Genomic DNA, 27,441 nt, shown 5'->3' on the forward strand with positions numbered 1-27,441 from the left:
CGCTAAGTACCACCAGACCCAGATGAGGGGGATTTCACAGAGCAAGGCAATACAATATCTGGCAACCACAATGACCATCAACTGGCGCCACTGATGAGAACCAACACAAAAAGGCCATTGGTTTGATTTAGGCAAGAAAATCGCAAAAGAGCCTTACAGAAATATCCTTTACTCTGCTGGCTCTCCAGAAGAACAGGATTTACTGTGTGTCTGCGTCACAGGCCCCCATTCAGACTGGGTTACGAAACAAGGCTAATACACTTAGCGACACTTAAAACTCAACAAATACCCTTACTTAGCCAGCGGAATGGTGGGGGGAAGGGGGGGGAGATATGGCGCTCTCTGGGTTTGGGTTTTCTCTTGTGAGACTGCGGCACGGCGTGAGAGGGACACTGACCTGGAGGAGGTTGGTGATGGCGTCCGGCAGGACTTTGGCGCAGTTGTCGTAGCAGGGCCACACGACGCGCCGCTGGGATTTGGGGGCGGCGGCGGCGGCGGCGGGCCTCTCCCCCTCCTCGGGCTGCCCCGCCCGCCCGGGCACCAGCTCCCAGTCGTACGAGGGGTCCTCGGACAGCGTCTCCCCCGTGTAGAAGTCCCACACCTTCAGGTTGGAGATGTTGCTGTAGGGCTTCAGCACCTGGACAACGGGGGAGAGCGGAGAGGACAGGGGGAGATGTGGCTGCAGTGCACCCAGGTCGCCACTAGATGTCACCAGGCACACGCACGTTTCAGGGAACGGCCGCCGCCGCTGTTGCCTGTAGGAGTCTCACCTCTCCGTCCTCGGGTGCGAACATGTAGTTGAAGAAGACGGGCGTCTTCTTGTTGAGCCGGTCGATGTAATCCCACACAGACTTGAACACCTGCTGGTTCTTCCTCTCTCCCTTCTCCTCGTACATGACACCTGTGAGCAGGGTGGGGGGAATTAGGACCAGCCAAATGCAGGAAAGAATGTTTTATCTGTGGCTGTTAAGTTTGTCTACTCTGCCACCCATCATCTGGTGGTCCGGTTCCATTCTAAATATCAAGCTGTCTCGTAAAATGGCAAAATTGGCTGGTAAATTTTGGGATGCACCAGCCACTTTGGGTTCACACCTGAATTACACCTGCATAAAATGTGCAGGCCTCTTGTGGCCAAACTGTCACTGACCTGATACTTCAAGGCATTGAAACCCCCCATTACTCTACCCAATTTCCTTGAGCAGACTCTAATTTCTCATTAAAAGCATCTACATCTACTTCGAAAATACACTAGAAAAATGTTAAATGGAACTAGTAATTTTCTAATTGTTCTCCTGTGAAACCTGCTTAATTCCCATCCTCCAAAAACAGCAGCTGCTGCGTTACAGGTATCAGGGCACACCTGAGAGGTATCAGGGCACACCTGAGAGGTGCGTCTGCACTCGATGGCTTTGTCCCACACGTTAGGCACTAACTAAAGTGGAGAGCTCGAGACATAGGGGCCTGCGGCTCACCCAGTTCAATCCGCTCATAGTCAGAGTCCAGCAGGAAGGTCCGAAATCGGTTAGACATGTAATGGTAGGCCAGGAACTTCAGGTAGTACTGGCTGAACTCAAACTCCATGGGGAACTGCAGGTGGATCTGAAGAGAGAGGAGGGGGGGTTAGTGGAGGTAGAGAATTCCCAAGTCGCATACTGGAAGCGCTTCCTGATTGGGTTACAGTAAAGACTCTGCCCTTGGCCGAATGAGAAAATCACACGATGATAACGGCAATATTATGATCGCACAGAGGCGTGTTTCTTTTTCACAAAGGACTAGCAGACAACCGACACAAGGGTGTAACTGCTATCGTGCAAAACGGCACGTTAGCTCTCAATAAAAGGTGAGTAATTCAAAAGCCTTCAAAGGGTAATAAACTGCCACTGAATGATAAGGACCCAGCTTGTTTACACGAGGAATAAAATAACCCGTCTTTCATTATGCCTGTAATAACACACACACACGCGCCCACACACACGTGTTGGGCCCAGGGGGGGTTACCAGGATTTTCTTCATGGGGTGGACATCATGGGGGATCACAGACTCAGTACAGGGGGCCACATTATCGCAAACAGTTACATTAGCCAATGATAATGCAATATTTTAGGTGAAAAAATACAGGTGGCACCTGAGCCCCCCCCCCACTGGACACGTCCCTGTGTATAAAGTATGTACACGTGTACATAGCTATTTTGGGCCACCTCATTGGACACGCCCCTGTGTATATTTATGTACATAGCTATTTCGGGCCACCCCATTGGACACGCCCCTGCCTGGTCCCGGGAGGCGCGGGCTCACCTGGTGCACGCAGTCCAGGAACTGCAGGAAGACGGGCGTGAAGCCCGAGCTCTGGCCGGCCAGCGTCTGGGCGCCGCGCTGGCTGAACCGGTGACCGAACGACAGCCACTCCTTCTCCAGGAGCAGCCGGAACCCGTCCAGCGTCCGGTAGTACGGGTCCGACAGCAGCTGCACCAGGGACATGACCTGCGGGAGACGAGATGGACGGACGGACAGACGGACGGACAGACAGACAGAGCTGTTAGCGGGTTAGCGGTGAGGGAGACCCGCCAACTCCGGCCTGACGATCCAACACTCCCTGGGAAGCAGGGACAAAGTAACACTGTTAAACCACACTTCTCCAGATTTCCTCTCTGACAGGGAGAGACATAAATAATGTAAAATAAAATAAACAATGTCGCACTGGCATTGCACATACCCAGTATCTTTAGCTTAATTTTTTTTGGGGGGGGGAGGGCAGAAAGAGGAGCTTCTATAAGGAAGTGTGTGTCTGAGAGAGGAGAGCCAGGTGCCCTCACCTGTGTGGTGATGTCCCAGCCGTCCTCCAGACTGACCATGACAGACGAGCCGCTGTCCAGAAGCTCCACCACCAGCACAGACACCTGCAGCACCTTGTGCAGCTGCATGGACACAGAGCACCGCCACGGGCATGAGCATGGCTCACACACACACACACACACACACACACACTCACACACACACACACTCACACAGGCACACACACACACTCATACACACACACACACACACACACACACACACACTCATATACACACACATACACACCCACACATGCACACACACACACACACACAGGTAGACAGGTACACAAACACACACACACACACATATAAATGGGTACACAGGCACACACACAAGCTCCAGTACAGACACATAGAAGCACGTCTCCTCCGCACTGGAGCACAGCAGACGGGCTTGCATTACCAGGCACATCCACTCTGACTCCTCCAGGCAGCGGTGGAAGGTGGCGTTGGGGTCTAAGGAAGAGGAGCTGGGCACGCAGGCCTTCATCAGCTTCTTGAAGCTGGTCTTCACCTGCCGCACGTCGAACACCTCGATGGGCACCACCTCCCACTGCTGGAACAAGTCCGGCTTGGTTCCCTGGAGCCCGGGGGACAGGGAGACCAGGTGAGAGAACACCCCACGCACCTCCGCAGAGATGAACCACAGCGCTTATGTGCTCAGGGTTAAGTTAACAATAACACAAATATTACTTACATTCTGTTAACTGTGTACACAGCCAGATTATAACGTGGTTGTTTTGCACAGATAAGCACTTGCACATATTGGGTTACACATCATGACATCACATTCAATATCGCCGTTTTTAAAATATGTTTTCAGCCACTGACTCGACGCTGTTTGATGATCCAATGGTGTCCCTAGGTCGAAGGTGCTGCCAGCTACGCAGCAGCTAATTGGCTACTGACAATGATTCCATTGCGGTTCTACGAATGGGGCGGAGTTACCTTGAGCTGTGACTTGTCCCCGATGATGTAGAGGTAGGCCCTCTGCGGGCGCAGGAAGTGGGCCTCGGACGGCCCGCCGTTGGCCTTGGGGGACTCCTTCCCCGCCAGCCTGTTTCCCACCTCGGGGTTGTAGGCGCTCATCTGCCCCGTCCCACGCATGCTGCCCCATTTCCCTGAGTCACACAGGAGAGAGGGGTCACACACACACTCACACAGGAAGGGTCACACACACACCACACACACACACACACCACACACACCACACACACGCCACCATCCACAGTCACACAGGAGAGAGGGGTCACACACACACACACACACACACACACACACACACACACACGTGCGCACCAGTGCCACACGTACTGCCCCATTTCCCTGAGTCACACAGGAGAGAGGGGTCACACACACACACACACACACACACACACACACACACACACGTGCGCACCAGTGCCACGCATGCTGCCCCATTTCCCTGAGTCACACAGGAGAGAGAGGGGTCACACACACACACACACACACACAACACACGCGCACCATGCACGCTGCGCCATTCGAGTCCACAGGGAGGGTCACACACACACACACACACACAACCCGACGGCACGAAATGGTCAAAGACAAACTGCACTCACTCAGGCAAAAGCTGGCAAGTCTGTCAAAAATAAAAAAAGACAGAGAGACTAACATGGGGTTAGCTCTAAGAAGGCGACTCGTGTGGACGATGGAGCAGACAGGCCGACTCCGCTGTTAGATCACTGACTGGTTAGATTCCCAGGCCTGGGAAGGGGGGGGGGCCTGTTTGATCTACCGTACCTCTGGGATTGTTTCGGCCCCTCCCTGAAGCTCTAGGTTGACAGAGGGAAACGACCCCCACCCTTTGACCCAGCGCTGAGGTTAAACAGGACAGAGAGGCCCGTTACCACGGACGCAGCTGTTCGCCGGTACCAGCACGAAAACACTCACCTCACCTCTTCCACTGAATTTACATACAACACCCACTGAACATAAGGGTTTATAAAGCAGAATTCCAAAGAAGGACACTTAATTTCAATCGCTGTTTGAGTCAATCCACAAATTAAATCCGCGGTAGAGGGACATGACTCGACGTCATTGTGAAATTGGATTAACGTTGAACTCTATTCGTCAGCTCAAATTTACCACAAGATTAGGAGGCGAAATTTAAGAGAAACCTGGATGAATCTCAAAAAGCACAGAATAAACACCGCATAAACAGTTACCTCCACTAAAACCCTAATAAATTAGTAACCTAGGTATATGGCGGGACTTTTTAAAGTCTTTTCATTGAATGGAACAGGCAGGCAGTCATAAATATAAGGCTAAAAGGCTTGTTATTTTATTTTTGTACAGTTGGGCAGCCGGTCACCTCCTCTGCTGAAGGTCCCGTGCGGCTCCTCCTTGCTCCCCATCACCTGCTTCATCAGGGCTCCGATTTTGGGCTGCCTCAGCCTGTCCGGCACGTCTGGGGATCCCCCCAAAACACAGAGGAGCGCGCCGTCACTCTCGGCTGCGCCCTGCCACGCCCTCCCACCCTGCAACGCCCGCACCGGCACCTGGGTGCACCGTGACACCCGCGGCTACGCCATCGTTTGGTCGCCCACTCAAATCCCCATCCCATTTTAGCACACGGTTCCCCCAAGTTTGGTTGCATTGGAATCCCTCAGGATAAAGAGGGCGGTGGTTGGGGGTAGAGGGTAGGGGGTAGGGGGATGGGATGGGGGATTTGGGGGGGTGACGGCGATGCGCTCCTACCTGAGCTGGCCGTGCGGGCGGTGCTGAAGCCGCTCAGCGTGTTCCTGCCGCTGGGCTCGGAGTACGAGGGCATGGAGCTGATGATGGCCTGCAGGTACTTCTCCTGCTCCAGGCTGCTGGAGTCCGTCTGGGAGGGGCCTGCAGGGGGGGGCGGAGACACAGTCCTGTCAATCATCACTGCACCGACTCACTCAATATACAGACAGTATTTCAATTTCTGTACAACTATAGGCGAGTGTACTCTAACTGTACGTGAGGCGTGTTACCTGGACTAGGGCTGTAGGTGTGTTACCTGGGCTGGGGGCTGTAGGTGTGTTACCTGGGCTGGGGGTGTAGGTGAGGTGCGTTACCTGGGCTGGAGTTGTAGGTGAGGTGTGTTACCTGGGCTGGGGTAGGGTGTACCTGGGTGGGGGTGGTGTTACCTGGGCTGGGGGTGTAGGTGTGTTACCTGGGCTGGGGGTGTAGGTGAGGTGTGTTACCTGGGCTGGGGGTGTAGGTGAGGTGTGTTACCTGGGCTGGGGCTGTAGGTGTGTTACCTGGGCTGGGGGCTGTAGGTGTGTTACCTGGGCTGGGGCTGTAGGTGTGTTACCTGGGCTGGAGGTGTAGGTGAGGTGTGTTACCTGGGCTGAGGTGAGGTGTGTTACCTGGGCTGGGGGTGTAGGTGAGGTGTGTTACCTGGGCTGGGGCTGTAGGTGTGTTACCTGGGCTGGGGGCTGTAGGTGTGTTACCTGGGCTGGGGCTGTAGGTGTGTTACCTGGGCTGGGGGTGTAGGTGAGGTGTGTTACCTGGGCTGGGGGCTGTAGGTGTGTTACCTGGGCTGGGGCTGTAGGTGTGTTACCTGGGCTGGAGGTGTAGGTGAGGTGTGTTACCTGGGCTGGGGGTGTAGGTGAGGTGTGTTACCTGGGCTGTAGGTGAGGTGTGTTACCTGGGCTGGGGGTGTAGGTGTGGTGTGTTACCTGGGCTGGGGCTGTAGGTGTGTTACCTGGGCTGGGGGCTGTAGGTGTGTTACCTGGGCTGGGGCTGTAGGTGTGTTACCTGGGCTGGGGGTGTAGGTGAGGTGTGTTACCTGGGCTGGGGCTGTAGGTGTGTTACCTGGGCTGGGGGCTGTAGGTGTGTTACCTGGGCTGGGGCTGTAGGTGTGTTACCTGGGCTGGAGGTGTAGGTGAGGTGTGTTACCTGGGCTGTAGGTGAGGTGTGTTACCTGGGCTGGGGGTGTAGGTGAGGTGTGTTACCTGGGCTGGGGCTGTAGGTGTGTTACCTGGGCTGGGGGCTGTAGGTGTGTTACCTGGGCTGGGGCTGTAGGTGTGTTACCTGGGCTGGAGGTGTAGGTGAGGTGTGTTACCTGGGCTGTAGGTGAGGTGTGTTACCTGGGCTGGGGGTGTAGGTGAGGTGTGTTACCTGGGCTGGGGCTGTAGGTGTGTTACCTGGGCTGGGGGCTGTAGGTGTGTTACCTGGGCTGGGGCTGTAGGTGTGTTACCTGGGCTGGGGGTGTAGGTGAGGTGTGTTACCTGGGCTGGGGGCTGTAGGTGTGTTACCTGGGCTGGGGCTGTAGGTGTGTTACCTGGGCTGGGGGTGTAGGTGAGGTGTGTTACCTGGGCTGTAGGTGAGGTGTGTTACCTGGGCTGGGGGTGTAGGTGAGGCGTGTTACCTGGGCTGGGGGTGTAGGTGAGGTGTGTTACCTGGGTTGGGGGTGTAGGTGAGGTGTGTTACCTGGGCTGGGGGTGTAGGTGAGGTGTGTTACCTGGGCTGGGGGCTGTAGGTGTGTTACCTGGGCTGGAGGTGTAGTGTGAGGTGTGTTACCTGGGCTGGAGGTGTAGGTGAGGTGTGTTACCTGGGCTGGGGGTGTAGGTGAGGTGTGTTACCTGGGCTGGGGGTGTAGGTGAGGTGTGTTACCTGGGCTGGAGGTGTAGGTGAGGTGTGTTACCTGGGCTGGGGCTGTAGGTGTGTTACCTGGGCTGGGGGTGTAGGTGTGTTACCTGGGCTGGGGGTGTAGGTGTGTTACCTGGGCTGGGGGTGTAGGTGTGTTACCTGGGCTGGGCGCGTTGGGGGACTTGAAGAAGCCGGCCACGCCCTTGCCGTGGGGCCCGGCGGAGCGCAGCAGCACAGCCTTGGTGCGGCAGCTCCTCCAGCACACCACGGGGAAGCGGTTCTGCCGGTAGCAGCGCGAGATGCGCTGGATGGGGCCGTCCGGGATGCCCTGGGGCACCACCAGCAGCCCGGGGTAACTGCGCCGCGAGAGAGCAGGGCAACAGAACACCGACACGCTCACTTCACATTACAGCGCAACCATCCACATTCCGCCAAGAGTGAGTGAGAATAAGCCTTATGTATGAAATGTAAACAAACAAAAACGCTTAGGGCTCTCATTAAGTCATGGATTTTAAGAAGAGAAAAAAAGAAGCGAATTGGGTCACGCATGGCATTGGAACAGCCACTGTTAACAGGAAGCGCTACATCAGGAGCTGCTGAGTAATGCATGCCCCATGTAAAGAAGCACTTGCGTAATCGCCTACAGTCACGTCAAGAGCTGTGACTAGGCAATAAAGAAGGGGGTTAAGGAGATAACATGTATAATTATAGCAACACTCTTATACTTATACTTATACTTATACACACGCTTATACCGTGTTAGCAAGAAAACAATGTGCACCGACTCTGAAGTTATTATACATCGAGAACAACTCCTATGTGCAGTCACACAGATACGGTGCCCATATAATAATGAAAAGGAAAAGTAAAGCATTTTATTCAGTGACTGAGACCAGGGCTGGGGTCTCACCCCCGGCCAATAGGACACACCCAGCTTATGGTGCAGACACACCCCTTACACAGGGCATCTGACAGACGGTGTCAGGGTATGACAGCGATGTAGGGGTCCTACCTGCGGCACACGGTGTACATGCGGTTGACGGTGGAGATGCGGAAGGGCTCGTTCTTGGACCGGGTCAGGCTGCTGCTGAGCGTGCCCAGGCCCAGCCGCTGGTAGTCACGGCAACAGGCCCGCTCCACCGCGCTGCTCATGGTCTGCCGGTCCGACGGCTTGATGGTGGAGGACAGGGGGAGCGGCGAGCTCGGCTCCGCCTCCTCGGACACTGAGGCACAGCACACGGAATCAAACGCGTGCAGCGCAGGGTCATACGTGTGCGGCACGGAGTCATACGTGTGTGGGATGGAGTCATACATGTACAGTATGGAGTTATATGTGTGCAGTATGAAGTAATATGTGTGCGGGATGGAGTCATACATGTACAGTATGGAGTTATATGTGTGCAGTATGAAGTAATATGTGTGCGGGATGGAGTCATACATGTACAGTATGGAGTTATATGTGTGCAGTATGAAGTAATATGTGTGCGGGATGGAGTCATACATGTACAGTATGGAGTTATACATGGATAGAGTCATGTGTACAGTATGGAGTTACACATGTGCAAAGGGATGGAGTCATACACCTTGCTTGTACTACTGTATCACTGGGGGGGTCACGTTTCAGTTGCAAAAGCATCATTATTTCAATAATATTTTCGTTGTGCAGACCGACTTATGAAAAATTATTTGGTTGGACTGGCACGCTGTCTAATCTGGCACCAATGAGATGGCAGAATGTATGTATATGACACAGGACCAAGCACTAAAGAGCCAATTACACTTCAGCATACTGTACATTTACACAGCCAGCTGCAGTCTGTTCCAGAGAAAGCTGCATGTTATTAGAACGTGTACTGGTGTGACTATACACACGTGCATGGATTACAATAACAATGTCGTAAACAAAATTTTTTTTAAATGTCACGATTGAAAAAAAATAAAATAAGCCCAGCACCTTCCTGGGTTTGATACAGTGTTTCAGGACCCAGCAGTGGCGTAAAAAAAAAAAGAAGTGTCACAAAACGTGAGCTGAAAAGAACACATAAAATAATTAAACGGTAAGCAGACGTCGTAAATCTTAATAAGGATGCAGCCGGCGAGCTTCTGGTAACAGACTGCCTCCCTTTCATGGCAATAATCAAACAAGTGCACGTGTTAAAAAACAACAGGAAGTCTGACACATTCAAGGATGTTTACTGTGCTGGGAAGGACTGTGGCATAAGCCCTACCTGAGATTTCATCCTCGTCCGGCTGTGACTGCAGACTGGTCCGGCTCTCCCAGGTCGGGGGCTTGTACTTCTTCCGGGTCACGTACTGAAGACCAATCGTCCGCTTGGCACTCTTCACAAGATTCTTACTGAGAGTTCTACATTAAAGTGAGGGGGGGGGGGACAGAGAGACAGTTAGAGAGATATAAAGAGAGAGAAAGAGATGGAGAGATAGAAAGAGATAGACAGCGAAAGATAGACATAGATAGAGATAGAGACATAGAGACAGGTAGAGAGAGAGAGAGAGAGACATGAGTTGGAAAGAGACAGAGAGACAGAGATTCATGTGCTCATTGGGAGTACAGTTGGCGGGTGAATGAGCAGCGTTGAGCGCCATTAGCATGCAGTGCGTCCTCAGCCCAAGCCGCCATGTCGGAGAGCGAGAGGCAGAGATTGGACGGCCCCGTCAGCCAGGAGGACGTGAGGAAGCGCCATCCCGCCGGTGATTCAGAGAGGAAACTGTGTGAAAGGTGAACCATGAAGAAGGCGTGACCCGCACCCCACCGCCCCCCCCCCACCCAGCCCCCGCTCGCATGGAAAACATGAGGCAGAGGGGTGCACACAAGCATGTGACAGGCGCTGCCTTTACCCTTCCCCCCACCCCCCCGGACACCCCCCCTGCCCCCCCCCACCCCCCGGTGCAGCGGCGGGTCGCGGCACGCTTTTGAATCCCGCCAGGGAGGCTCATCATCAAAGACACGCAAGGTTACGCCTGTAGGCACATCAAAGAGCACGGTTGCCATGGCTCCCAATGGCATTACCCACCTGGCGTGCGTGTGGGCGTGGGGGTGGGGGTGTGGCCGTGTGTATACGTGTGTGTGTGCACGTATGCCCGATCACGAGGGGCGGAGGGGACTGAGAAATCAGAGGTGTCCAAGGCATGCAGAAAGGAATCAGGTCCAGATTCTAGATTCTTCCTAGAGTCTGAAATAGCCACTAGCACTGGCACAGGTCAGAGGGCAAAGGTCATAGGACGACCTCCGGACAACTCGCCTATAAAAATCGGGAATGTCAACGGCCTTGAGGTCGTTCAGTTACTGGTCAAATGAAGGGAAAAGTCTGCGTGGGTTGTGAGAATCGCACTATTACCTCAACGGCGTCCGAATGGGGCGTTCGACTGCAAGTTGAGGCAGAGCAAACGCGAGCGGCGCTAATAAACAAATTATTCACGAGGCCGTGAGAAAATGAGGTGCCTGGCACCGCAGGCCGGGGAGCAGGGATATACGTGACTGGTTGGCAGCCCGTGAAGATCAGTGCTAGTGCTTCTTTCACACCCCGAGTTGTGAGAGGGTTCAGAGTCGTCGTGGCCTTACGTAGTGGAGTGGCTCACGCGGCCCAGAGTGCAAACGCCAGACTTGAGGCCGTGGAGCAGCTCGCTAGTCTGCCAGGGGCTGAGGCAGAGACACAGTGTGAGCCGCCTGGGCGGGGCGGCGGGGAGGGGGGCAACGTGGAGGGGGCAACGTGGCCGACGCCACGCACCGCACCGCCGTCTACCTCCTCACGTCACCTGGCCTCGCCCAAGGCCTGAAGGAGGCTTCTGAAACTCCCGCCAAACTTGCGTCATGGAGCATTAATGCAGTAAATGTTCTTATTTGCGGCTATTTTGCAGCAAGGCAAATTTCATTAACAAGACAGGCATTAAAAAAAATAAATGTGGCACTCGTTATATTTGCTGGTTGCACTCTATATTTGATAGAAAATAAACATAGACCTGACCTGACCTTACTTAAAGACTTGTTCTTACTTTAATAACCTGATCTTACTTAAAGACTTGTTCTTACTTTAATAACCTGATCTTACTTTAAGACTAGTTCTTACTTAGACATCCTGATCTCACCTGAAAGACTGGTTCTTTTCCTTGCTCTTGTGCTCGACCGCCATCTTGCCGGACTGGCCGGCGGTGAAGGCGAAGGTCCCGTGGACGTGCTGCGGGTAGCGCAGCTTGTGCAGATGCTTCCGGAACACCTCCGCCAGGTCGGAGGCCACCTCCTCGTCAAAGGCGATCTTCATCAGCTGCGAGGGAGGGACGCAGGGCGAAGAAGAGGGAGAAAAACGCTCTGTTACTGCATGCAACGGACAGGCATGCATGCTCTGCGTCACTGCCTCACATGACACATTTCACCCTTTGAGGTGTGAAATATGTGATCAGAATGCTCTTCACTGAACATTCTAATGCTGATGTAACAATCACTCACTGGTAAATGAAAGCAAAGGAATTCTAGAACATCTACTTAGAACTTAGAAAAAAACTTCAAAGAAATCTACTCTTCAAAGGGTTAATACAGAACTCCATTCCACCTGGAAGGTTCCGGAACGCAGCTGCAGACCATCCTGGAGGAAGTGGTCCATGGACAGGGAGACGGAGATCTTCTTCTCCTTGGTGAGCGAGGCGACGGGGAAGGATCGGGTCAGCACCTGCTCCCCTACTGCGGAGGCGAAGAGGGACAGAGGGGGCCCCCCAAATCGTTAGCCGCTGCGCTGATTTACGGCCCTTCCCTGCCCCCAAGGGGTCCCTGCGGTGACCCGAGCCGCTGGCTGGGAGTCGGGGGACCGGACTCACCGAGGGGGTCGGTGGGGGTCCCTCTGAAGATGAGACGGTAGGTGGTGAGGAAGACGGCCCCCTCGGCGGGCAGCAGGGGTGGGCCTCCCATCACCCCGGTGGCCTCCTCCCGCCCGTCCGAAACGAGGTAGACCCTCATGCCCTCCATCATCAGCTCCTCCCCTGGGAGCAGAGCGGGCCTCAGCAGTTTGGGCTGCGGAAGGGAACACAGAGGGGGTACCCCAGCACTGTTAGAAAGCGGTGCACACGCTAAACAAAACACAAGTCTGAAGTTCGGCCTGCAGGGCGCATTCACTTCCACCGCACCCCGCCATCACTGCTCTCAATTACGCTTTACACAGAAGCTGAATTATGCAACGGCCAAGACCCCCGTCCCCATCTCAACTCTGCTGGAACTGGCCTCCTTAGCTCAATGTAATGTAAACTCGCAAGCACACAGGAGGCTATGCTGAGATTCCTGGGGGGGGGGGGGTGAGCCCCGGGCTCCTGCTAATGCACATGTTGGATGGTGAGACCCATGGAGGCATTTAAGAGGGTGAAGCCCAGACAGCTGCTGCAGCCAGGAAGCAGAGGGCCAAGTGTGAAGGGCTTGGCAACACTGCGTCCAAATATCTGGATATCTGGGCCTTCGAAGCCTGTGTGAGATTACCGGGAGGTCACCCCATAATCACTCAAGCTGACCAATCGGGTGACTACGTGTCCAGACGCAGGCGGAACCTTGGAGGTAGATGAATGGCCCATTGTCTCTATCTTGAGACAGACAGGTAGAGACTAACTGCATTATGGACTGACAGAATTTTTTTTAAAAGGAAAGCTTAGATGTGGTTATGATGACAATGCATTTCACAGCCCTAAGCTGTGCTGCTTGTGAAGGAGGAACCAGAGAAAAGCCAATATCCTTTTTCAGCAAAGGCTGATCCCTCTCTAAATCGCCGCAGTGCAAGCTGCACAAATCCGGGTTACCTTCTGGATCGGAGGCAGTCTTTTACTTTCCCTGTGGACTGCATCCAGGGTCTCAATGTGCATCTGAACGATGTCTGTGGAGAGGAGAGGAGAGGAGAGGGGAGGGGAGAGAGGGGAGGAGAGGAGAGGAGCCAGACTGTAAAAACTGAAGTTACCGCTGGGCAAGAACAAGGTGGTTATGGACGCCCCTGAAGTGCAGCTCTTACATTATGCATGTGCTTTAATGAGACACCCTACGGAAGATTTACAGTTTCAAATGGTAAGGCCTCACACATTATCCTTAATTTATACAGCTGAGTTTCAACAGGAGCAACCAAGGCTTACCTCTCTCTCCCTGCATTAGGCCTACCTCTCTCTCCCAGCATTGACCCTAAATCTCTCGCCCAGCATTGGGCCTACCTCTCTCTCCCAGAATTGGCCCTACCTCTCTCTCTCTCTGCAATGTCTCTACCTCTCAAGCCCAGCATTAGGTCTACCTCTCTCTCTCTCTCTCTCCCAACATTAGCCCTACCTCTCTCGCCCAGCAGCAGGCCTACCTGGGATCATGGTGTGCAGGGCCTTCAGGTGGTCGTTGGTCACGCCGCTCTCGTTGCACACCTTGTCCACGAAGCGGTTGATGAAGCGCACCACCGAGTTGGCCACGTCCGAGCTCTCGGCGTCCTCGAACCCGCTCTCCGTGTCGTAGCTCTCCGCCATGCTGCCCGCAATGCTGCGGAAAAGAGAACGCAAAGCAAGCACAAACCGGGTCAAACCGGCGGCCTGTGGAGGCAGACTCAGCGCCGCTGTGTAACCCCCTGCCCCCACTCCAAGCGCCGGACGCCCCACATCTCCCAACTGCCTCTGGGGTTCCCCAAAAGTCTCAGGATTCTAAATGAAGAATCTGGGGAGAACCTGGACAAGCAATCTCACTTTCAGTAACAACTGCCTTGCTACACAACCCCAACAACCTCAACTTCAGGAAGGATCAACTGGGGGAGACCCCGGGGGGGGAAGGTAGAGGACTTTAATAAGATGGCTGAAAATGACTAAAGGTGATGTGAAATAATGCACGCACATGTTGTTGACTTGCTAGGACAGGTGCCAAAAGTAAATGACTGTGCTGTACTTATTCCTCTTTATCACATTTGGAGCCATGCAAGGTCTTCCAGTGAAGAATGACAATGCGGCGTGTGGCTTTTAGCCAGCAGACATCATTAATCACAGCTCAGTCACTCACCTCTCCCCCCGGGCAGACCAAAACAATCAATCTGAGTCAATATTGACACAGCCTCCGTGACAAGAGGAGCATCGCTCGTTCTCCCTCACGTTACTTGGTGGCACTGAGGTTAGTCATTTATTGGTAATAGCTGGGTTTGTGAAATCACTTGTTTGTGACATTGCCTGTTGGTGACGTAGCTGATGTTGACCTACACTGTTCCAAATAATACGTGTTTGTACAGTCACCTGCCACTGACGTCACCTGCTGTGGACGTTACCTATTGGTTATGATACCTGTTGGGGATGTTACCTGTTGGTTATGATACCTGTAGATGTTCCTGTTATGACGTGATGTACCGCATACGTGGGAGTATGTGTAAAACCTGTTGGGATGTACCTGTTGGCTGGGGGCTGTCGGATGTCTGATTGTGGACGTTACCTGTTGAGAACGGAACCTGTTGCGTGTGCGCGTACCCAGGTGAGAGTGCATGTGTACAGTGCTGCTAGTGACGTACCCGTAGGTGACGTAGCTGCTAGTGATGTACCCGTAGGTGACGTAGCTGCTAGTGACGTACCTGTTGGTGACGTAGCTGTTGCTGACGCTCTCCACGTCGGCCAGGCCGGTGCCGCGCAGCAGGCGGTTCTTGCTGGTGTCCAGCGGCAGCAGCAGGTAGCTCATGCGGTTGGCGTAGTGGATGGCCTGGCTGAACACGGTGCTCTCCTCCTTCTGCACCAGCTCCTGCTGCTTGTCGCTGCACAGCGTGGGCCACAGGCGCCGCTGCTCCGAGGCGATCTCCAGGGCCGAGCGCGACTCCTCGTGCTCTTCCCCTGCCTGCTCTCCGTCCTGGGGAGGGGGGGTGGGGGGAGGTGGCAGGGGTTGGAGAGAGGAGGGGGGGGTCAGGCAGCAGACACGTCTACTGTGGCCACTCAGGAGAACAGACACAACGTTTAAGTCCACAAGTTTGTTTCTTTTCACGGCACTGAGGAGGGCCCTACGCACAAGCTCCTTTTCAGAGCAGAGTCAAGTGCCCACGGCCGAGAGCCGCCACCTGCGCCCGGAACGTTCCGCTCCGCCCCGCGCCGCTCTTACCGGACTGAGCCGCCCGTTCTCGTTGCCCTCCAGGTAGAGCGCCCGGATGTGGCTCTGCACGTCGCTGTAGAACATGGCCTCCCAGAACTGCATGTTGGTCCACACCGTGTGCTCCTGCACGCAGCTGTAGGAGAACTGCGTGGTGCCCGCCCCCAGTTTCTACACACAGGGGAGATGATAATGACATAAAACACACAGTACACAAACACAAAAGTGCCTTTTATAGGCTCATAAAAAGGCTCCTATCCGGTTTCTCGCTTGCACGCACGCACACACACACACACCCACACACTGTGCCCTGTGCTTTACTTATGGATACAGGTGGTGGCGATGCATGTGGAAAGATTGACTTTGGCGTTGACCTGGACAGGTGTTGGCGAGCGGGCGCAGTGTACTTACTCTGCAGAAGGCTGTGACCAGGGGGAGCAGGGCGGCCGCAATACCATGCTCGTCCATGTGGGAGCAGTCCTGAGCACACACAGAGAAGAGAACCAGGAATATGAAATACACTTTATTCCAGATAATGAGCATTGGATTAAACAGTTACTCTTGAGCAAAGCAGGTCTGTGTATGCTGTGATGCATTGAATTTGATATTAAATATTTATATAGTAAATATTTATACATGGGAGCGGCCAGGCCTACCTGCAGGGTGCAGTTCATCATGCGCACGATGTAGTCGAACTGCTGGTCGTCCAGCACGGCCCGGTTCTGCAGCACGTGCAGGTTCAGCTCCTGGGTCAGACACAGGCGCGCCGCCCGGCCTTTCAGAGCCCGCAGTACCGCCGGCAGCAGCTAGGGGGCGAGAGAGAAGGGGGTTCAGAGCCACACACTGCCTGCAGAATCAGCTAAAAGTGCAGAGATTCATCACCTGCTGTGACTACAGTTAGTCCGCGTACTGAAATGTTGCTGCCAGCAGCATAAAGATTTATTTTTTAATTTAAGTTTAAGTCTCCATTTACTTTGGATGAAAAGCCTCCGGAAATCCAATTTTGGTTTCAAAATTATACAGCTTGGCTTTTCCCAGCCTCGGAGGATAATTGTCATTTAAAAGTGAAAGCACACGGAACACCCTCAGGCTCGACCAAAATAAACTCCCTTTCAGTTCCCTTAAACTCTCATTTTCAGATGCTCATTCCAGTAAATAAATGAAAATGTATGCAATGCAATATCGGGGGCTTTTCCTGGACGGTTCACTTGAACTCGATCCAGGAACTTTCCAGCAATGTCAGCGCTGCGCGGAAGGTGTGACTTCAGCTGTGTAACGGCCGCGGTCGAGGTGAGACGCCGAGGGAAAGCACCTTCTTGGCCTCCAGCAGCTTGCCGTCGAAGACGCAGGAGACGCAGCTGCGCACCACCTCCAGCCTGCGGGCGCTGTTAGCCAGAGCGCTACCGTGCCGGTCCACCACCTCACCTGGAAGAGCCCGGAAACACTCTGCTCACCCAAGGGCCGAAAACAATCAGCAGCTAAATGGGCTTCATCTAACCAACTTATCTAACTGACAACAGGCCCTAAAGAAACTAGCACATAAAACCATAAGGTGCAAAATTAACTACAGAAAACAAGCCCTTTTTAATATAGATTCATCTGAATTTGCTAAAACCCATCACAAGCAGATTCTGTTTTAAAAGTGCAATACATTGTACAGGTTTGTACTGATTGCACATGGATACTAACAACATGACTTCACCTGTATGTGCTCCTGTTCTGTATTTCAGTCCATTTACACACACCCATCCTGAATGGGACCCTATGCCCTTTAGCACTTCTGGCCTAAATGGGGGTACCCTGGCACCCCCCGGGGGCAGCGGTACCCACCCAGAGGGGCTCCAGAGCCCACCATGCCCTTGCTCTGGGGCCGGATGGCGGGCGGAGCGCTGTTCAGCTTGGCGGCGGCGTGGTCGATGAAGAGCTGCACGGCCACCTCGTCCAGGTGAGGGAAGGCCGTCTGGTGGAGCTGCACGTGAGAGGCCTCTGTGGGCCTCTGGAGCCTGCGCATGGCCACGGCCGGGTACGGGTTCTCCTGGATAAGAAACAGACACACACGCACACGCGTACACACACAGACACACACACACACACACACACACACACACACACACATGCAAGAAAACATATATTTTAAACAAGCAGTGGCCGGACCTGCCAAACTAAACCATGATGAATGCAACATGCGATCCACATTTGACACTTTGCCCAGTCTCAAACGATCGCTGCAGCAGACCCATAAACCTTCAGTCTTTTCACTGGCCCAGCGGTGGCATGTCAGCTCAGAGCAGAAGCCCTTTTTCCTTTTTAAGTAGGCCTGAGGAATGCAACCAAGCCTTGGTTTTTATTCGGCTTTAATTGGACAGCGTAAAAAGATCCAATAAAACAACAAGGCAGGAAAGAGCTCAGGCCATCCAGGGCACTGTGCGGTTTCCAGCCTCTGAAACACAGGAGCCACACTGAGAGAGAGAGAGCGAGAGAGAGAGGAGAGAGAGAGAGAGAGAGAGAGAGAGAGAACAGAGAAAGAGAGAGAGAGAGAGAGAGAGAGAGAGAGAGAGAGAGAGAGAGAGAGAGAGAGAGAGAGAGAGAGAGCGTTTCATGTGGTGCTCTACGTTGTGGGTGACTGAGCAGCGCTCAGCGCCACTCGTGTGCAGTGAGAGAATGAGCGCTCTTAGCCCAGGCCACAGAGCCTGAGAGAGACGGAGAGAACGAGAGAGAGTGAGAAAACGAAAGAGAGTGAGAAAACGAGAGAGTGAGAAAACGAAAGAGAGGGAGAGAATAAGAGAAAAAGAGAGAGTGAAAGTAAGGGACAAGCAGCGGTGGTGGGGGGGCACGTACGTTTTTGAAGAGCTGCTCGGCGAGCTCCTTGACGTGGCTCATAACTTTTTGGGGGTTTCCCTCCTCCCTGCGGATGCGCTCCATCTGGTTGGCGATGAGCTGGAGGGGGGAACGGGGGTGGCGGGGGCAGAGTCAGAGCACTGTGGCGGGGTGGGGGGGTCCTCACACCCCTGTACCCCCCCCCCACCTGCTGCAGGAACACGAGCGGTCCCTCACCTCGTCGAACAGGTCGGTGGGGCGGTAGGGAGGGCCTCTCTCAGACACGAAGCCGCCGAAGGCCATGCCGTCCAGAACCTTCATCAGGAAGTCATCCTCAGTCAGGGCACGCTGGCCCAGGAACGCAGCCTGAACAGACACGTGGGGGGGGGGGGTTTTGATTTCAGGAACGAAAATCAGCCAATCCAACAAAATACCACATTTTACTAGTAAACTGCTGTCCAAGTTGAAATGAAAGTGAAAAAAAAGTTCTTGGGGAAAAAACTCCCTACAGTACCAACACTGAAATCCCCTCCTGTTCAGTTTTATGTACTTTTCAGGAAAGTCCCACTGAGACCAAAGTCTCTTTTTCTGAAAAGCCCTGCACACATACGAAACTTTCAAAAATCGTTCCCTTTTACCTTATTGGCCACAGACATGTCTGGGAAGTGTTGCACAGTGGGACAGGGGAATACCGTCAACTGCCTTACTGGAGATGACCTGGACTGCAGGACCTCAGAAAGACGGAGTGTTTTTAACAGAAGCTGGTTGAGAAAGGGCATGTTTTCCGGGAGCCGTGCAGAGCGCGGGTAAGGGGCCGACGTGACTGACAAAACCACTGGAGCGCACCGCGCCCCCTGGTGGTACCTTGTGGAAGCGGATGACGGGCTCGGGGTGGATGCGGATGATGTGGAGGCACCAGCGGTAGCCCTGGAGCAGCCGCGCGAACAGCCAGAGGAAGACGCCGCGGAGCTCCTTATCCTGCAACACACGCCACACACACCCCCACCCGCCGGTTACTCCGTCTGTCTCTCTGTCTGTCTGTCCGTCTGTCTGTCTGTCTGTCTCTCTAGAGCAGAAGAGTTCACACCACACCCCCTCCCCGCCAAGGGCAAGCCGCAGCTCTAAGGAGGGGGAGGACAGGCCATATTACACACAGAAAGACGACATGATGGACTGGGTCGCACTGCACATCTCCAGCCAGTGGAGACCATCCACAGGACCACGGGTAGGAGGAGGAGGAGGAGGAGGAGGATGAAGAGTTACCTGTATTTTCAGAGCAGAGGGCACGGCAGAAGCCGGGGGGAAGGCGTGGTCGGCCACCTCCAGCTCAGGATCCAGCACCTAAAAACCCAGAGAAAGAGCTCACTGCTGCTGTGTCGTGCCTGGTACATTAGAACAGGAGAGCCGCCTGGAAGCAGGCCTCAGCTGCAGCAGATAAGGATAAGAACTCCACTCTCCTCCCCCATAATCAGCAAGATCTCGGTCTAACTCTGAAGCCTCTCTCCAGGCAACTCACCAAATCAGCTGACTCAAAAAAGGGCTCCTATCCAATCTCATACACGCACGCACGCACACGCACACACGCACACACACACACACAGACACACACACAGTTATGAGTGTTATCTCCACTCTGAGGCCGCACTGAAGAGGTGCTTTACTGCACGAAATTGCACAGTTCGGGCCTTAGGTTGGGGGCACTGGTCCGCTCGGCGAGCTCCTGACGCACGGTAGCCTTGGCGTCGGTGACACCGCGGAGATCGCGCCCGAGCGTCACCGCCGGCCAGGCCGCGCTCTGCCAGACGACCAAGGACAGAGCGCCGAGCGGCGAGCAAGCTGAGAAAAACACCGCAAGCACCAAAACCTCAGGGAGCAGCCAACCTGCGCCTGACTCAGAACGCTGTAAAGAACACAGCATGACCAGAAAGCAAACACGCGGGACCACACCCCAAATAAGGACATACGTGTGTGTGACAGCGAGGTCCCAGCTCTTCTGCTCCTAAGGTCCTCAGACAAACATTTACACACCCTGACTGTTATAAAAAGCAAAACCATAGCTATTTTAGAAGTGACCTCCTTTGTTTCCCTGGTGAAAGTAGACAGGAAAAACACAGCAGGTTGAGATTCACGTGAGAGGCCTGCTTTCAGCATTCAGACAAGGTTTGTTTCAGCGCACGCTATTTTACCTTTCCACCCAAAGGGCGGGAAAGTTAGCGTACTGCCACAAATTTACTCAGCTGCCGGTTTATGAGTTACTACTTTAAGCTGAAAAATGAGACATTAAGTAAAGATACTCTGAGGTAAAGGGACAGCAGTCTGCCTTGTAGCAAATGAGAAGAGGCCTACATATAAACAGAAGGCTATACAGGGACTTATGTTCTGAATGCTCTCATGGTCTTCCTACCCGTTAAAGGTGTGAGGTCACAAATGTGAGATTAGAATATTCTTAACTGAACATCCTAATGTTGATGTCACAATCACTACTGGTAACTGAAAGCAATTCTAGAGTTCTAGAACACTGACTTAGAATTGTGAACAAAACCGAACACCACCGAGACCATTTCCAACGCACAGAACGCAAATGGGATTCCTGAGCTGGCTGGGACTGCTTTTTTCAGCAACCTTTTGTACAGAGCGGCGGTCGCTGCAGTGCAATCGTGGGAGTCTTCCTCGACAAAAGCAGGGGAGGCCTTCTCTCATTTTCTAAGCTGCCCGTCACAACGTTCCCAAATACTTCTCGGCAGGGTTTATATGTCAGGGTTCACCGTACTCACACACAGTGTGATAAGTGTGCGGATAATCCAAACACAAGCATGTCTCGCGTGTTTTGGCTGAAGACGTTTCAATGCCACCGACCTTTAGAGACACGGCAGCACCGTGTAACTTTCCCCCGGTCTCCATATCTGGCTATGGCCCCATCGCTCCTAACGTCCGTTTCTTTACTTTGGGATATTAATCAAGTCAGAGCCGCCCACTGCAGAGACCATGTTACACACGCATCACTCCTAGCTGCACGCGTGGGTCTCTGTGAGTGCATCTGCGGCACAGATACCCCTCTGAACCTCACAGACCCCTTGCATTCGTCTCACTGCTTAAATGATAACAATAATCGAGGTCCCAGAGGGGAAAATCAGTGAGCAGCTCAAGACGCCATTGGCCCGAAATGAAGCATTACGCCAAGCCTTGTGAAAACGTTCACAAAGCAACCGGACTCTCTCACAAATCCACCTCTTGGCAAACACTCTGATTTATTGTATCTTTAACCCCCATCAGGCATAATCACTGCAGCTCGGCCAGCCAATATTTGGGCTCACAGTGCCGGGAAAGACTAAACTACCAGGAAACATTATAAGTGCCATAAATCAAAAAACTTCAGTGCACTAAGTGATTTATTCCAGTTGTTAACATTCCACTAGCTTTGGAGAAGATGCATGGAAAGACAGTGCCAATACAGGACGGAGTGTTTCCTGCACCAGGGCATGATGGGTCCTGTAGTTTACATGCAGTGCTAATCATTTAACATATTCTGGACCCAGGGCAACCAGCAAGATCGACACATTCTGCACCCGGGTATTCAACTGAATCGACACGCTGCACCCAAGGTGTACAACTTGGATTAACATATTCGAGTAATAAACTCTATTTGTCCCACTTCAGGTCCAGAGTCCATGGCTCCATATATGGAGCTGGTGGACTGAAGAATGTGGTGAACCAGACATTCCCGTTATTATTTTCCACCACAAGGTATTCCACTGAGAGCACAAGCAGTGCTAAAACAGACAGACACACTAACGCATGGCCAGTCAGCCGCATTCACTACAATACTGCACAACACTCCTTAAATGATCTGGTAATTCATATCTTTAACAAGGGGAGCCCCTGCTAGGCTGCACAGGCAGGTGCTGTGAGCTGTAGGCAGGAGTGTGGGACAGTAAGCCAGTCGCCATGGAGCTCTGCGGTACGGGAGGCGGTTACCATGGAGAGCGCGGTCTGGGTCTGGTGCAGCAGCGGGTCGGAGAGCAGAGAGACGTGAACACACTCCGGGATCGTCACCGTGCCGCCGTCCAGATCCGCGATGATCACGTCCAACTGTGGGACAAACACGCAAACACACACGCATACACACACACGCACACACACACACACACACACGTACACACACACACACACAAGTCATCCCAAGGCTGAGCACTGGGAGAAACTTATCCCCACTCCATCACATCTCAGCAAAGTACTCCAGAAGTGTGGTAGTTTTCTTAAGAAGTTTACTTAAGAGCACGGCCAAATTTAAAACATCAGTACAGCATGCTCAGCTTACAAGAAACCCACTTGGCCAATGACTGATTCTGATAAATACGTTTCCTGTGGGTTTTAACCGGTTCATCCCAAGGACTTTGATAAACAGACTCATACGTGCTGTACTGAAAACCAGAAGAGTGCATTATTAGGCCTCCGATAAAGTCATTTTATCTCTATCCAGCCATTCATAATTTTCCCCGGTGACTAGCCCATCAAATATTCAGAAACACAGTAGGTGATCCTGCCAGGTAAGTCACCTTTGACCCTTGTACGTCCTGATCACTTTATCTTCAGACATACAGTATGACTTAAAACAAGGAACAAGCTGTCTGTTGTTCCAGACATGAAAGCGCACTGGTTTGATACCTGACAGAACTCTGATATTTATTAATATTTAGTAATCCATACGCCTTCCTCTGCGGGAATGCTTGCAATGCCACAATGACATTTTGTTTATTCTGCGAAAGGAGGAGGGTTGCTAAAGAAAATTCCACATAGTTCATGAAAATATGCACTGGTATTCACTGAGAAGCCGAGTTTACAGAGGTACAACAAAGCAGAGATTGTACTTTCCCGGTACAGGCTGGGAATATCGCACATACCAAAATCACCATCAGCGTATAAGCAACTCAATGGCATTCTTGAATGAGGTCATCAGCTTTGTTCACCTGAGTGTTAGCCTCATTCACGTGGTATAGGATTGGTGTGTCCAGAATCTGAATACACCATCTATTCCACCGAAGATGTGCATACGTGTACCTGTATTCTGATGGAAACCTGGAAATGGGAATATCATAGGCTGGAAGTTTTCCAGGTTTCCGGTCTGAATTAGGCAGGTACAGATATGGACAGAGCCTGGAGAAGGACGGGCACTATAAGGGGGGTTTTGGGGGTGTGGACTGACCAGCTCCTGCGTCTCTGAGCGGAAGAGGGAGTTGACCCCAATAATGAAGGGAGTGGGGGTACTGAGCACCTCCAGGAGTTTCCCAGGGAGAATGGGCACGTAGGTGAAACTGTGAGAGAGAGAGGGACAGAGGGAGAGGAAGAGGGGGGGGGGAGGGAAAGAGGGAGTGAGAGAGAGATTTCATTTTATTCAGACCACGCTGCTTACATTTCTGACAAAAAAACATGCATACTTTCTTGGGACATACTGCAAAAAAGTTCCTGGTTTCTGTGGCAACCAGTCAGTTTAGAGATACCCAATTTTCTTCCCAATTTGGAAAGACTAATCCCAAGTGTAGCCCGCCTCAATCGTGTCCTAAATCTGGAACGACGACACTGGCATACATGAGTACAGTAAGAGTACCAGAACTTCAACAGGCCACACTTCAAATATGGCACCCTTAAGATCTACACCGGCACCCACACAGTTGCATACAACTTCATTCATCAGTCACAATGTCATTCATTACACTACATTCCATTTATTTGGCAGACGCTTTTATCAAAGTGACGTACAATAAGTGCATACCAAAGGTCATTGGAACAACTACAAACACAGGTCCGATAAGGTACAATACTCACTTTGTAACAGTTATTCATAGCCATGAACACATTAAGTCCAGTTCAAACAGTGAAAAGTACTGTCCGACCTAACCTGTGCTAAGTCTAACTAGGAGGCATGACAAGCTACAACATTCAAGACAATGATACAAAGGCACAATGAGTGCTGGATGAAGGCACATGTAACATGAGTGCGATACCTGAGGAGCTTAGTCGCGGTCACACCCACCCACAGACAGTGAAAAGATGGCGGAACCGCAGGGATGCGGGGGGGCTCACCTGTATTTAAGCGGGAACATGATGGCCAGGAGGCCGCGGCACGCCTCCGTCAGACGGTGGTAGCTGCTGGACAGGAAGAGGATCTTGTGTTCGGTCAGGGCGGCGCAGAACAGGTACAGGACGTTGTTGATTCCTGGCATGAGAGAGATTGGGGGGGGGGGGGGGGTTGGTTTTCCAGTCACTCTGTGCTCTTTGTTAGACGGCCTGATCACAGGGCTTATCAGAACCAACGGGGAAAGACACTTTGTTAACTGCTAACACATGAGAGCAGACGCTCAACACTTTGCATAACTATCATCTAAAATACACGGAAACACACAATCATTCCAGAATGCAGATAGATATTAACATACACAACACAAATATGTAATTATTCACCAATTTACCTTTTTCATAAATCACTAACCATGAGAAAGCAAAAACCTGAACATAAGAGAGGAAATGGACTCCAGGTATCCGCTGTGTACCCAGCAGCCTGATTGGACAGGTGAGGGCTCCGGAGCCCACAGTGCGTACCTAACTGGCGGAACAGGTGAGCCACGCTGCAGCCGCTGACGGGGAGCGAGTCGTTGATGGGGGTCTGGATCACCTGCCGGTCTCCTGCCCCCAGCGTTATGGTCCTCTGGAGAGGGGCGAGAGCCAATGGCCTTCCGTTAGGAGGAGCACTCAACCACCGCATCCAGGACAGGCCTGGACTCCAGGCAACAATCTAACAACCTGCTGGACTGAGCACCAATCTAACAACCTGCTGGACTCGGCACCAATCTAACAACCTGCTGTCATCTGAATAGCTCACCACTACCTCATCCTCTAGACCACAGGCCTTGTTTCTCGGAGGCCAGTGCAAGAGGTACCTTTAGAATATCATAAGAGCAATGTTAATATTAGTTGGTGAGCCAGTTAGTAAATTTGACTTTCTGTCACTGCCATGCAGAGGAAGACACCAGTACCCAAATGAATCGAAGACTAATTATTGTAAATGGAGAATTCATGGAAAACAAGAAGCATTTTCTTGAATGATCAAAACTCTCATTTAAGCAAGATTTACAATAAAAAAAAAGTGTAGCACATTTTGTTAACTGACATCACCAGTCAAGTTTTAAGTGTTTTATGAAAGATCGAGTATTATCAGTCATCACTGATCAGAATGATTAGTGTTATTTATTTAGGAAGTTACTTGAACTTAAAACTTGAAATTATGCAGCTCTGTATCTAGCATTGGACATATTTTGCGGTCCATTTCTGCAGGAAAGTACAGAGCATGTGTTTTTGGTCGATCACGAGAAGCCAGACATCTTCCATCACAAAGGGACGCGCTGCATTGAGATAAGCATTTAAAAAGCACGTACGCAATCCAAGCTCTCAGACACAGTGGCGTCACACAAACTCAGATGAACAGGGGCCAGTAGACAAATACAGAAAAATGATTTGCTAAAAAATACATCAATAAAAAATTAACTATTTTTTTTTGTAAAAGAATGGCCCGTGTTCAAATGAAAATGTGTCTTTTGAAAAGGCACAGCAGGGCACAGACGCTGGGGACCATCACAGAAGCTCAGCTTAAGGTTTGTTTGGCATGGAGAGAAACGCGTTGTAAAGTTTCAGCCAGCGAGATGACAGCGCATGCGAGAGCAGCGCAGCCTGGAACATCCGCCTGGAACAGAAGTGCGGTTAAGATCACCGGGGACATTCAGCGGCAGCACCACCACACGGCCTGATTGGGTGGGGAATCAATCCTCTTGGATGGGGATTGGCACACACAAAAAAGCAAACAGCAGCTTTCTGACCTGTTAGCAGATTCAAATCTCAACCGAAATCTGCCCCCAAAGATGAGGCGCGTTCCTTTCTTTTTTAAAACTACAAAGGGTTTTACTGAGCTGTTCAGCTAGGCTCAATTCAGAAATACGATTCCGTTATAAGCACGATTTTGCGCCTCAACAAACGACTGTTAATGCAGAGATTTCATACGAGGTTAGAGGCTGGCTGATTGATTAGGCTAACCATGCCAGCGGCATTTGATTCGTCATGACTGGAAGAGGATTAATTGAAGCCTCCCCCTGGAAAAAGGGGAGGGGAGGGGAAAGGAAAGCAGAGTCACAGTCACAGTCCCACAGATCTGAGGCTGGGAGCTGAGAAGGTGAAAGAGAGACGAGCGTACCACACTCTCCTCCTCCGCGTCTGGTCCGGGCTGTAGGGTTAGCAAGAGACAGGGACATCACAGGAGAGCACACAGGTTAGAGTACAGAAGGAGTGGACTCGTCAGCACAAAACAAACACATAACACATAGCACAACACACACGACCGCGGCGTGAAGCAAAAAAAAAACAGATCTGCGTCTTTGCAAAGGACAGAGGGCAAAACCAGGATGGCTGCTAGCTGTGACCCAATGTTCTGCATGTATCCTTAGACCCACCAGAAGAAAATAAAATAAAAGAAAAAATCAGGAAAATGAAGGGTGATACTCAAACACCAGACAATGACCACTAGTTCCTGGTTCCTTTAGTCCCTTCCTGCTTACGTTGTAAGGAAGGAAATCATCATTATCCGCACATTTATCCACGTAGGATGAGCTGGCACTTTCCGGGCCTTTTTTCCCGCATCGTAGGGGATTTTGAGAATAGTTTTTATGAATGCATGAAGACTGCACTGCCAGCATTAGGACATGTTGGGCCTGTCAATCAATGAATAGGGAATGACAGAATCGCTCTAAGCTCCAGGAAACACTGGTCATGTGCCATTCTACACACTACACCGTATCAAATTTACCTTGTCGGTTCCCATAAAGGAAGTCGACACAGGGAAACATTGTAAAAGGAATAAGTGTTTGATTTCTGACAGTAACTGTCTTGTGAAATGAAACTCTGATTAGAAGCCCCTTAGGCCAAACGGAAAACTGAACGTCTGCCAAAGATAACATACCCCCCCCCCCAACCCAAAAAAATGCAGAAAATATGTAATGGGGGTGACGGTAAAATCTGGTCTGAGGTTTTGGATTTTCAGGGCCATTCACAGTGGGGCACCTGTTTGAGGCCAGGGTGACAGGGGGG

General features: G+C 52.1%; 1 protein-coding gene across 7 annotated transcripts in view; it reads right to left on the minus strand.

Annotated features, from left to right (window-relative positions):
- The window catches only part of LOC135245831 (myotubularin-related protein 5-like), a 51,063-nt gene that overhangs the window by 5,721 nt on the left and 17,901 nt on the right, over positions 1 to 27,441 (minus strand). For 2 of the 7 annotated variants that reach the window (XM_064319142.1, XM_064319140.1), the window contains 34 exons: positions 26,552 to 26,581; positions 24,910 to 25,015; positions 24,394 to 24,526; positions 23,516 to 23,624; positions 22,288 to 22,401; positions 19,576 to 19,653; positions 19,177 to 19,290; positions 18,550 to 18,678; positions 18,334 to 18,432; positions 17,326 to 17,530; positions 16,808 to 16,920; positions 16,152 to 16,301; positions 15,907 to 15,975; positions 15,508 to 15,666; positions 14,993 to 15,261; positions 13,757 to 13,929; positions 13,221 to 13,294; positions 12,258 to 12,450; positions 11,996 to 12,123; positions 11,535 to 11,710; positions 11,011 to 11,088; positions 9,659 to 9,795; positions 8,443 to 8,653; positions 7,590 to 7,786; positions 5,562 to 5,699; positions 5,176 to 5,271; positions 4,605 to 4,679; positions 3,786 to 3,958; positions 3,241 to 3,417; positions 2,814 to 2,915; positions 2,296 to 2,481; positions 1,473 to 1,599; positions 771 to 901; positions 398 to 637 (listed from right to left, as the gene is read on the minus strand). In XM_064319142.1, the coding sequence (XP_064175212.1) occupies positions 398 to 637; positions 771 to 901; positions 1,473 to 1,599; positions 2,296 to 2,481; positions 2,814 to 2,915; positions 3,241 to 3,417; positions 3,786 to 3,958; positions 4,605 to 4,679; positions 5,176 to 5,271; positions 5,562 to 5,699; positions 7,590 to 7,786; positions 8,443 to 8,653; positions 9,659 to 9,795; positions 11,011 to 11,088; positions 11,535 to 11,710; positions 11,996 to 12,123; positions 12,258 to 12,450; positions 13,221 to 13,294; positions 13,757 to 13,929; positions 14,993 to 15,261; positions 15,508 to 15,666; positions 15,907 to 15,975; positions 16,152 to 16,301; positions 16,808 to 16,920; positions 17,326 to 17,530; positions 18,334 to 18,432; positions 18,550 to 18,678; positions 19,177 to 19,290; positions 19,576 to 19,653; positions 22,288 to 22,401; positions 23,516 to 23,624; positions 24,394 to 24,526; positions 24,910 to 25,015; positions 26,552 to 26,581 (4,689 nt within the window). The remainder of the gene's footprint in view (positions 1 to 397; positions 638 to 770; positions 902 to 1,472; positions 1,600 to 2,295; positions 2,482 to 2,813; positions 2,916 to 3,240; positions 3,418 to 3,785; positions 3,959 to 4,604; positions 4,680 to 5,175; positions 5,272 to 5,561; positions 5,700 to 7,589; positions 7,787 to 8,442; positions 8,654 to 9,658; positions 9,796 to 11,010; positions 11,089 to 11,534; positions 11,711 to 11,995; positions 12,124 to 12,257; positions 12,451 to 13,220; positions 13,295 to 13,756; positions 13,930 to 14,992; positions 15,262 to 15,507; positions 15,667 to 15,906; positions 15,976 to 16,151; positions 16,302 to 16,807; positions 16,921 to 17,325; positions 17,531 to 18,333; positions 18,433 to 18,549; positions 18,679 to 19,176; positions 19,291 to 19,575; positions 19,654 to 22,287; positions 22,402 to 23,515; positions 23,625 to 24,393; positions 24,527 to 24,909; positions 25,016 to 26,551; positions 26,582 to 27,441) is intronic. The other 5 variants (XM_064319144.1, XM_064319143.1, XM_064319141.1 and 2 more) reach the window with 5 other exon arrangements.

Source organism: Anguilla rostrata, chromosome 19 (genome assembly GCF_018555375.3).
Source record: "Anguilla rostrata isolate EN2019 chromosome 19, ASM1855537v3, whole genome shotgun sequence".
Classification (NCBI taxonomy): domain Eukaryota; kingdom Metazoa; phylum Chordata; class Actinopteri; order Anguilliformes; family Anguillidae; genus Anguilla; species Anguilla rostrata.